Below are 12,221 nucleotides of genomic sequence, written 5' to 3' on the forward strand. Positions count from 1 at the left end.
AACCTATCCATGGAAATATTCACTTCCTTATCTCTGACAACAATTGTAAAATATTTGTCTTCACGTTTTTTAACAAGAAAGGGACCTTCATACGGAGGTTGAAGAGATCTCTTTATGGTATCATTCCGAAGAAAAACATGTGTACAAGTGTTTAATTCAGGAGTTATAAAAATTTTTCTGTTAGAATGATGAGTAGTTGGAACTGGTTGAAGAGATTGCATTTTTTGTTTGAGGGTTTGTATAAAAGAAGAAGGATGGTCAACGATATTGCTGTCTTGAAAAAATTCACCTGGTAGTCTTAACGTTGTACCGTACAACATTTCAGCAGGAGAAACTCCTATCTCTTCTCGTAAGGTAGAACGTAATCCGAGTAAGATAGTAGGTAAGATTTCTGTCCAGCGTTCAGTTGCATAAGCTTTGATAGCTGCTTTTAATGTTCGATGCCATCTCTCTACTTTGCCATTTGTATTCGGATGGTAAGGAGAAGAACGGGCACGTTTACAGCCTAAAATTTGGGTTAAGGATTGGAAAAGAGAGCTTTCGAATTGACGACCTTGATCTGTAAAAATTTTAATAGGGGTGCCAAAACGACAAATCCAATTGCTATAAAAGCAATTGGCAACGGTTTCTGATGATATATTGGTCATGGGATAAGCCTCTGTCCAACAAGAAAATCTATCAATAATTGTGAGACAATAAGTGAAACCGTTTGAGGGAGGTAAAGGACCTATTATATCAATGTGAATATCATGGAATCTGGAATCCGGAATTTGAATTTGTTTGAATGGGGTAACAGTGTGTTTATGAATTTTGGCTTTTTGACAGTTAATACAACAACGAGTCCATTCTCGGATATTTTTATTCATTGAAGGCCAAACAAAACGGGATGAAATAAGTTTTGTTGTACCTTTAATACCTGGATGAGAAAGATTATGAAATTTATTAAATATAGCTTGTCGAAAATGTTTCGGTATGAATGGGCGAATTCTAGAGTTACTATCGTCGCAGTAAATCAAATTTTGTGTATTAGGAACTTGAAATTGTTTTAAGGTAAGTGATGTAAGTTGAGGATTTCTAAAAATGTGTTGAAATTCTGGGTCTGTTGTTTGAGCTTTTGCTATTTCATCGTAATCTATGGAATTCGGAAAAGAAATGGTTTGAATTCTAGATAGAGTATCTGCTACAATGTTGTTTTTGCCACTTATGTGAAGTATGTTGGTTGAGAATTGTGAAATGAAATCTAAATGTCTCATTTGTCTAGGAGATGCTTTATCAGATTTTTGAATGAATGCATAAATGAGTGGTTTGTGGTCTGTGTAAATTGTGAAAGGTCTTCCTTCAAGAAAATGACGAAAATATTTGATTGCTGAATACAGTGCAAGTAATTCGCGATCGTAAGTACTGTAATTACATTGAGTTTTTGAAAATTTCTTGGAGAAGAAGCTTAAGGGTTTCCATGAGGAATTTACCATTTGTTCTACAACTGCTCCCATAGCAAAATCTGATGCATCCACTGTTAAAGAAAGTGGGGCTGATGAACTGGGGTGATTTAATGTAGCAGCGTTTGCTAAGTCGTGTTTACATTCATTGAAAGCATTCACAGTTTCGTCAGTCCACTTGATTGGTGTTTTGTCATTTTTCTTACAGTTTTTGTGTAAGTCATGAAGAACACTTTGATGATGTGTAGCGTGAGGTAAGCATTTACGATAAAAATTGAGCATTCCTAGAAAACGTCTGAGATCTGAAATTGATTTAGGAAGAGGATAGTTTGAAATGGTGAATACCTTTTCGGGAAGAGGAGAAGAACCTTTTTCAGAAACTTGGTATCCGAGAAATTGAACTTGATGTTCGCCAAAAACACATTTGTTTAGGTTTATTGTCAACCCATATTGGTGGAGACGTTCGAAAATTGTTTTGAGATGCTCTTTGTGCTGAGCTTCGTTTGTTGATGCAATTAGGATATCATCTATATAAGAAAAACAAAAATCCAAATCTCCAAGTACTTCATTGATGAAGCGTTGGAATGATTGTGCTGCGTTTTTCAATCCAAATTGCATCCTTGTAAATTCGAACAATCCAAAAGGTGTGATTATGGCTGTTTTTGGAATGGATTCCTCTTCAACTGGGATTTGATGATAAGCTCTGATGAGGTCAATCGTGGAAAAAATTGTTTTTCCTTCGAGAAAATAAGAAAAGTCATGTAAATTGGGGACTGGGTATTTGTCTACCACAGTAATTGAATTGAGTCTGCGATAGTCTCCAACCGGTCGCCAATCGGAAGAGTTTTTCTTGGGAACCATATGTAGAGGGCTGGCCCAAGGACTATTTGAAGGACGACAAATACCTAAGTTAATGAGGTGTTGAATTTCTTGTTTTGCCAATTTAAGCTTTTCTGCTGAAAGGCGTCTAGGTTTGGAAGAAATAGGAAAACCTTCTGTGAGAATAGTGTGAGAGGTGCTATGTTTTAGTGATGAGGGAGTAGATGAGAATTTTGTAATTTCTGGAAATTGAACCAAAATGTCAAAATATTTGCATGAAGAAGGAATTGCATGAACTGATGATGTAGAAAGACAAGAAATTTTACCATTGTTTGTCAGATTAGTTGTGCTGTCGATAATTCGTTTACTGCCCAAATCTAGTATTATGTTAAAATAGTGAAGAAAATCAATTCCAATAATCGCATGATTTGTTTGTGCCACAATAAAATTCCATGTAAACGTTCTTCGGAGACCTAAACTAACTGTAAGAGTCTTGGTCCCGAAGGTGGAAATACATGTGTTGTTGGCCGCAAATAAGGTGTATTGAGATTGATTTTGTTGTATTTGAAAAGATTTGGGTAACAACGAAACATCAGAACCAGTATCTATAAGGAAATGAATACCAGTTAAAGGGTCTTTGATAACTAACCTGTGACTAATTATATTAATGTTTTTTTGTCTATCTTCGTTGGTGTTCGTGGAGATCTTCACTTGGCAGTCCTTTGTACCCGCGCCGTCTGCTGCCCACGACGACGCGATCGTTAGTTTTCCTTCTTGTAGTCACAAGGAGACACACACTTGCGAGCTTTTTCTTGGTAATTTTGATGGTACCAGCACCATGAAGAATTTTGACGATCTCTGCTGGGTGAATTGCGTCGAAATTTAGAAGATCTTAATTTCGAATGGGATCTGATTTGCCTCTCTAATTTATCCAAACGTTTAGTGATGTGTTTGAATTCTTCTGAAGATGTATTTTTGTTGATTTCATTGGGACTGCTTGTGCATACCTCTGACTTGATTTGAGAAACTTGGGAAAACTTTATATCAGCAATTTTATCGGCTATATTCGCCACTTCTGATAATGGCAAGGAACATGCCGTTAAAATGGTCTGCATATTGTGAGGTAATCTCTGGATCCAAAGGGTTTTCAACATCTCTTCTTGAAGTGAAGAGCCTCCCAAACTGTTCATTTCGGATAGAAGTATGGAAGGTTTTTTGTCTCCAAGTTGAAGTTGCGAAAAAAGTTTCTTATACTTTTTTTCTTGTGATTCTACGAGGGCATCCAATACCTTTTGACGAAGGGTTTGGAACTTGTTGTTCATGGGAGGTTTAATAATTAGATCTCTAACACAAATCAAACTTTCTGTGTCCATAATTCCGATAGTAGTGTGGAATTTCAAGTCGTCTGAAGTCACTCCATTGATAAAAAATTGTGATTCCAATTGAGAAAACCACAATTCTGGATCTGTTCTACTAAATGGTGGAGCTTTAATGAAGATTCTAGCTTCTTGATCCATAGAGGGCTCGATGACGTTAGCTTCTGGCTGGATGGTTCTAGAACGTGGCATGATTGGATGAGATAGCTTGTGTTCTAGAGGGTTGATGCGTTGAGTTCGGAATCGGGGTCACCAATTGTCCTTGTGTGGTTAAAAGATGTTGATGATCGCGAATGTTGTAAGGAACTCTTTTATTTTAATCTTGACAACTACTTAAATAAACTAATTTGACAAAAAGTAACTATTCACAAAATACTCTAAAAAATAATAATAATTGGTGGTTTGCCAGACCTACCTATGACAACAACCAGATTATAATACACCTATAAATAAACTAATTATTAATAACGTAAAACAGGTACTAACAATTAGCACCTGAACTAAATTACGTGCACCACATATACATATATATATATATTAAATTATTATTAATTAAGATTTATGTTGATTGCTACATATTATCTTGTAGATGTGCTATCATTTCGTACTTCAAATTAAAGCAAAATTTTTTTTGCCCGCTACATCTTTTAATATTTTTAACTATTCTCAACGAACCGCATATTCTGAGCTGATAAGGTTTGATATTATTCGTCGCAAATTCAAAACTTTACATACGTTGGTGAAAAATTAAAGATAGCACACCTGGGCTATCTTTCTGGCGAGGAGTGTAATAAATACATTAAAGTAACTACTACGAGAAAGCGACACATTCTACGAAAAATCACCAAGAGACAAAAAAGGTTCTAAATGAAAGGTAAAACCAAGTAATGTATCCGCTTGATTAAAACATTTAACTGTTAAATAAATAGGGGCCCCTATACTCATACTCCGGCCCTTATACCTATGTTATGCCAAAGCTGTAATTTTAATTTTTTTATTTTTGAATTAGTACGATCAAAAAATGTTGGTACACCAAATTTCATAATAATCCGTTAAAGAGTATTTCTAAAATAAATTATTTTATCCAAATAAGGCCCCATATTCAAAAAGCCTTCGAGCTGAAACGACAGACTTTTGGACAAAAACAAAAAATACGTATTTGTTAATTTCATTAGTAGAATCTATGGTAAAAATATTTGCACTTTGATCTGGGACACCCTGTATATACAGTAGTATATATTTTACAGTGTGTTTAATTTAAATTGAATCCTTTGATATCCAAATAGTAAATAAGGTACTAACAAACAAATATGACATTCCATTCCTAAAATACTTTTATTGTTGTTAATAGTTTTAATAAAAACAAATATGTGCTGGAAAAAAGTATGGAAACTACTCATGAAGAAATTTATTTTGCCCTTAATTTTACACGATCTTCCGAAAGAACGAGTTATTTACACAGAATCTTATATTAACAATGCCAAAAAGACAGTATTTCTCTTGCGATTTAAAACAAAAAGTTGTAAACTTATTTCAAATGGGAACGAATAAAAGTGAAATTGCGAATTCCCTTCTAATTAGCAAAAGTGCTGTGACAAAGATAATAGATAAATTTACGAAGCATGGTAGTGTACAAAACTTGCCCAAGACTGGTCATCCCCGCAAAACCACCCCAAGAATTGATAAAGCTATATTAAGGATTTCAAAACAAGATCCAAAGAAAACCGTTAGACAAATTAATGCTGAAATTTCGGAACAATTTGATATCCAGGTAACAAACAGAACAATAAGAAATAGATTAATTAGTGGTGGGCTCCATGGATGTGTTGTTGTTAAAAAAACAGTATTATCTAAAAAGAATCGACGCACCCGAATTGAGTTTGCGAGGAGTCATCTTCATAGGAATCAACAACAATGGAATACGGTCCTTTGGAGCGATGAGAGTTCTTGTCATGTGAAGGGTTTAGTGTACACGACACCAGTAATAAATGTTGAAGAATTAACTGAAAGATGTTTCTGATGTGATTCGGAATACCCCAGGAATTTTCCAAAGGGTACAACAAAACTTGTTACGACGGTGCAATTTATGTATTGATCAACGCGGTCATCACTTTGAACATTTATTGTAATGTTAGTGTTTATTTCATTGTAATTAGATAGTATTAAAAGTAATGATAGAAAAACCTCAGACTTTCCTTAAAAAAAAGCGTTTAAAGTCGATATGACAATAATTGTCATTTTTCTGGACAACCGTTCACTTTAGAGTATTTTACTAAGAGTGACTTTTTTATGCAGAATTTACTGTTCTTTAATATTGAACCTGAACTAACCTGAACTCTTTTACCGATAAATCTAAATTTAAAAAAGTTTTAGATGAAAATATGTAATGATACATGTGTAACTAGCGCCCTCTATTATGTACAAAATTTTAGTTATGCCCATCAAATTTATCGGATTACGAAACAAAGATACACCAATTTTCATTTCAATAGTCCCAGTAGTTTTAAAATAAATTTAAAAAAAAGATAAAAAAAGTAGAATTTTAATACCCTGTATCTCAGAAATAACGGGTCTTAAGACAATCTTTTATTAAGTAAACTATATTTATTTTTCGATAATCTGTTACCTCTATCGATTTGTCACAATAATTCTGAAACACCCTGTATATATTTTTTAAATTTACTTATTATACTTATATATACACACATATATATATATATATATATATATATGTGGTGCACGTAATTTAGTTCAGGTGCTAATTGTTAGTACCTGTTTTACGTTATTAATAATTAGTTTATTTATAGGTGTATTATAATCTGGTTGTTGTCATAGGTAGGTCTGGCAAACCACCAATTATTATTATTTTTTAGAGTATTTTGTGAATAGTTACTTTTTGTCAAATTAGTTTATTTAAGTAGTTGTCAAGATTAAAATAAAACAGTTCCTTACAACATTCGCGATCATCAACATCTTTTTACCACATAAGGACAATTGGTGACCCCGATTCCGAACTCAACGCATCAACCCTCTAGAACACAAGCTAACTCATCCAATCATGCCACGTTCTAGAACCATTCAGCCAGAAGCTAACATCATCGAACCCTCTGTAGACCAAGAAGCTCGAATCTTCATTAAAGCTCCACCATTTAGTAGAACAGATCCAGAATTGTGGTTTTCTCAATTGGAATCACAATTTTTTATCAATGGAGTGACTTCAGACGACTTGAAATTCCACACTACTATCGGAATTATGGACACAGAAAGTTTGATTTGTGTTAGAGATCTAATTATTAAACCTCCCATGAACAACAAGTTCCAAACCCTTCGTCAAAAGGTATTGGATGCCCTCGTAGAATCACAAGAAAAAAAGTATAAGAAACTTTTTTCGCAACTTCAACTTGGAGACAAAAAACCTTCCATACTTCTATCCGAAATGAACAGTTTGGGAGGCTCTTCACTTCAAGAAGAGATGTTGAAAACCCTTTGGATGCAGAGATTACCTCACAATATGCAGACCATTTTAACGGCATGTTCCTTACCATTATCAGAAGTGGCGAATATAGCAGATAAAATTGCTGATATAGAGTTTTCCCAAGTTTCCCAAATCAAATCAGAGATATGCACAAGCAGTCCCACAGAAATCAACAAAAATACATCTTCAGAAGAATTCAAACACATCACTAAACGTTTGGATAAATTAGAGAGGCAAATCAGATCCCATTCAAAATTAAGATCTTCTAAATTTCGACGCAATTCACCCAGCAGAGATCGTCAAAATTCTTCATGGTGCTGGTACCATCAAAATTACCAAGAAAAAGCTCGCAAGTGTGTGTCTCCTTGTGATTACAAGAAGGAAAACTAACGATCGCGTCGTCGTGGGCAGCAGACGGCGCGGGTACAAAGGACTGCCAAGTGAAGATCTCCACGAACACCAACGAAGATAGACAAAAAAACATTAATATAATTAGTCACAGGTTAGTTATCAAAGACCCTTTAACTGGTATTCATTTCCTTATAGATACTGGTTCTGATGTTTCGTTGTTACCCAAATCTTTTCAAATACAACAAAATCAATCTCAATACACCTTATTTGCGGCCAACAACACATGTATTTCCACCTTCGGGACCAAGACTCTTACAGTTAGTTTAGGTCTCCGAAGAACGTTTACATGGAATTTTATTGTGGCACAAACAAATCATGCGATTATTGGAATTGATTTTCTTCACTATTTTAACATAATACTAGATTTGGGCAGTAAACGAATTATCGACAGCACAACTAATCTGACAAACAATGGTAAAATTTCTTGTCTTTCTACATCATCAGTTCATGCAATTCCTTCATGCAAATATTTTGACATTTTGGTTCAATTTCCAGAAATTACAAAATTCTCATCTACTCCCTCATCACTAAAACATAGCACCTCTCACACTATTCTCACAGAAGGTTTTCCTATTTCTTCCAAACCTAGACGCCTTTCAGCAGAAAAGCTTAAATTGGCAAAACAAGAAATTCAACACCTCATTAACTTAGGTATTTGTCGTCCTTCAAATAGTCCTTGGGCCAGCCCTCTACATATGGTTCCCAAGAAAAACTCTTCCGATTGGCGACCGGTTGGAGACTATCGCAGACTCAATTCAATTACTGTGGTAGACAAATACCCAGTCCCCAATTTACATGACTTTTCTTATTTTCTCGAAGGAAAAACAATTTTTTCCACGATTGACCTCATCAGAGCTTATCATCAAATCCCAGTTGAAGAGGAATCCATTCCAAAAACAGCCATAATCACACCTTTTGGATTGTTCGAATTTACAAGGATGCAATTTGGATTGAAAAACGCAGCACAATCATTCCAACGCTTCATCAATGAAGTACTTGGAGATTTGGATTTTTGTTTTTCTTATATAGATGATATCCTAATTGCATCAACAAACGAAGCTCAGCACAAAGAGCATCTCAAAACAATTTTCGAACGTCTCCACCAATATGGGTTGACAATAAACCTAAACAAATGTGTTTTTGGCGAACATCAAGTTCAATTTCTCGGATACCAAGTTTCTGAAAAAGGTTCTTCTCCTCTTCCCGAAAAGGTATCCACCATTTCAAACTATCCTCTTCCTAAATCAATTTCAGATCTCAGACGTTTTCTAGGAATGCTCAATTTTTATCGTAAATGCTTACCTCACGCTACACATCATCAAAGTGTTCTTCATGACTTACACAAAAACTGTAAGAAAAATGACAAAACACCAATCAAGTGGACTGACGAAACTGTGAATGCTTTCAATGAATGTAAACACGACTTAGCAAACGCTGCTACATTAAATCACCCCAGTTCATCAGCCCCACTTTCTTTAACAGTGGATGCATCAGATTTTGCTATGGGAGCAGTTGTAGAACAAATGGTAAATTCCTCATGGAAACCCTTAAGCTTCTTCTCCAAGAAATTTTCAAAAACTCAATGTAATTACAGTACTTACGATCGCGAATTACTTGCACTGTATTCAGCAATCAAATATTTTCGTCATTTTCTTGAAGGAAGACCTTTCACAATTTACACAGACCACAAACCACTCATTTATGCATTCATTCAAAAATCTGATAAAGCATCTCCTAGACAAATGAGACATTTAGATTTCATTTCACAATTCTCAACCAACATACTTCACATAAGTGGCAAAAACAACATTGTAGCAGATACTCTATCTAGAATTCAAACCATTTCTTTTCCGAATTCCATAGATTACGATGAAATAGCAAAAGCTCAAACAACAGACCCAGAATTTCAACACATTTTTAGAAATCCTCAACTTACATCACTTACCTTAAAACAATTTCAAGTTCCTAATACACAAAATTTGATTTACTGCGACGATAGTAACTCTAGAATTCGCCCATTCATACCGAAACATTTTCGACAAGCTATATTTAATAAATTTCATAATCTTTCTCATCCAGGTATTAAAGGTACAACAAAACTTATTTCATCCCGTTTTGTTTGGCCTTCAATGAATAAAAATATCCGAGAATGGACTCGTTGTTGTATTAACTGTCAAAAAGCCAAAATTCATAAACACACTGTTACCCCATTCAAACAAATTCAAATTCCGGATTCCAGATTCCATGATATTCACATTGATATAATAGATCCTTTACCTCCCTCAAACGGTTTCACTTATTGTCTCACAATTATTGATAGATTTTCTTGTTGGGCAGAGGCTTATCCCATGACCAATATATCATCAGAAACCGTTGCCAATTGCTTTTATAGCAATTGGATTTGTCGTTTTGGCACCCCTATTAAAATTTTTACAGATCAAGGTCGTCAATTCGAAAGCTCTCTTTTCCAATCCTTAACCCAAATTTTAGGCTGTAAACGTGCCCGTTCTTCTCCTTACCATCCGAATACAAATGGCAAAGTAGAGAGATGGCATCGAACATTAAAAGCAGCTATCAAAGCTTATGCAACTGAACGCTGGACAGAAATCTTACCTACTATCTTACTCGGATTACGTTCTACCTTACGAGAAGAGATAGGAGTTTCTCCTGCTGAAATGTTGTACGGTACAACGTTAAGACTACCAGGTGAATTTTTTCAAGACAGCAATATCGTTGACCATCCTTCTTCTTTTATACAAACCCTCAAACAAAAAATGCAATCTCTTCAACCAGTTCCAACTACTCATCATTCTAACAGAAAAATTTTTATAACTCCTGAATTAAACACTTGTACACATGTTTTTCTTCGGAATGATACCATAAAGAGATCTCTTCAACCTCCGTATGAAGGTCCCTTTCTTGTTAAAAAACGTGAAGACAAATATTTTACAATTGTTGTCAGAGATAAGGAAGTGAATATTTCCATGGATAGGTTAAAACCTGCATTTTTAATCTCACAAGATCCAAAAATTAATAATCAATTCGATTCTCTTATCAACCAACCAATCATCCATCACCATACAAAGAAGAAAGATAAAACCGTACGTTTTGCTAATGTATAAATTATTAATCATAATTAAATTATATTTTTATATTGTAACGATTAATACCCTTAACATTATACCTCCGTTATTGGGGGGGGAGTATTGTGGTGCACGTAATTTAGTTCAGGTGCTAATTGTTAGTACCTGTTTTACGTTATTAATAATTAGTTTATTTATAGGTGTATTATAATCTGGTTGTTGTCATAGGTAGGTCTGGCAAACCACCAATTATTATTATTTTTTAGAGTATTTTGTGAATAGTTACTTTTTGTCAAATTAGTTTATTTAAGTAGTTGTCAAGATTAAAATAAAACAGTTCCTTACAACATTCGCGATCATCAACATCTTTTTACCACATAAGGACATATATATATATATATATACATACACATGTATGTGGGATTCTTAGGTCAAGTAGATCTAACCCTTTTGTACATATGTAAAGACTTCTCCAGTTTTACGATAAAGTCGAAGCACAATCGGAAGTCTTTGAGTTGTAAATAATGATAGTGCCAATACTGTTAATTAGGTTAAGTCTGTTAATTTAAGATGAAAGAGTTGTGAGAGGGCTGATGTTGCCCCTGTAGGACGCCTATGTATGTCGCAACCTGGTTAGAAGTATTTTCAAGAATTAAGAGGGTTTTGCAGTCGTTATCTTCATGCGATTTTGCTATTTTATGATTAACGTCTAACCACCCTTTGTCGGTACTTGTGGGAAAGGATAGTCGCCCTTTGTCGGCGCGGATGAGAAGTACGGCCGCGCTTTGTCGGCATCTCTGGAAATGTACCGACAAAGTGTTATCAGTACCACGGTAACGACTCAGGTAGTGTCATAAGTCGGTAATTACTTTCTAGCCAGGGTATGACTGTTTTAATTACCCTTAGTTTAGTACTTAAGAGCGCCCCGAATCTGGAAGGTCCTCTTTCTTTCGAGTGGCTCAGTAGCACTATTATCCGCAAGCAAAATCATAAGTCTATCCGTTAATATCAATAAACCCTAGACAACTTTAGAAAAACCTACATTTTTGGGGGCTCGTCCGGGATAAGAAGCAAAAGTGATAATAGTGAGCAAGAAGAGGCACCAGATGAGATCCAGGAACTGGTGAAAGAGCGAAACGACAAAATCGAGTATTTACATATCAAGGGGTGCGATTGGGCAATTACGACGATGACGAAGAACCAAGCTGTTGACTCCAGAATTGAGGGTGACGACGACGACGACGACGACGACGCTTAACGACGAAATCTAGTGTCTACACACCAGGGGGTACGTTTGGGCAATTACAACGACGACGACGACGAGGTGCCAAGTTGTTGACTCCAAGATTGAGGGGGTGACCACGACGAAGCTAGTCACTGATTGAGGCTACATTGACGATAGCAGTTTTCGCAGTAAGTGAGGTGTAAAGTAGAAAATTATATTTTTATATTTTTAGATTGCAATTATATGTTAGTAGATTTAAGTGTTGTTGTAAATTCTGATTGCATCTCGACTTTACTAACAAATAATCGTTTGCAATTGATTCGACGTAAGTAGCAAAGAGTGCTTTATATAATTTCTGAATATTCAAGCAGATATTGACTTTTACCCCTAATT

The 12,221-nt window shown here is 35.2% G+C and overlaps 1 protein-coding gene across 1 annotated transcript; it reads right to left on the minus strand.

Moving 5' to 3' along the window:
* Positions 1-3,019: 3,019 nt before the first annotated feature.
* On the minus strand, positions 3,020-3,826 carry LOC136416792 (uncharacterized). The gene has a single exon (XM_066402149.1). The coding sequence runs from the start codon at positions 3,824-3,826 to the stop codon at positions 3,020-3,022; it is 807 nt and encodes a 268-aa protein (XP_066258246.1).
* Positions 3,827-12,221: the final 8,395 nt, after the last annotated feature.

The sequence above is a fragment of the Euwallacea similis genome, chromosome 25 (assembly GCF_039881205.1).
Source record: "Euwallacea similis isolate ESF13 chromosome 25, ESF131.1, whole genome shotgun sequence".
Taxonomy (NCBI): Eukaryota; Metazoa; Arthropoda; class Insecta; order Coleoptera; family Curculionidae; genus Euwallacea; species Euwallacea similis.

Bases quoted from the DNA above. Each gene is read 5' to 3' on its own strand.
- LOC136416792 (XM_066402149.1), bottom strand. From the start codon at position 3,826: ATGCCACGTTCTAGAACCATCCAGCCAGAAGCTAACGTCATCGAGCCC.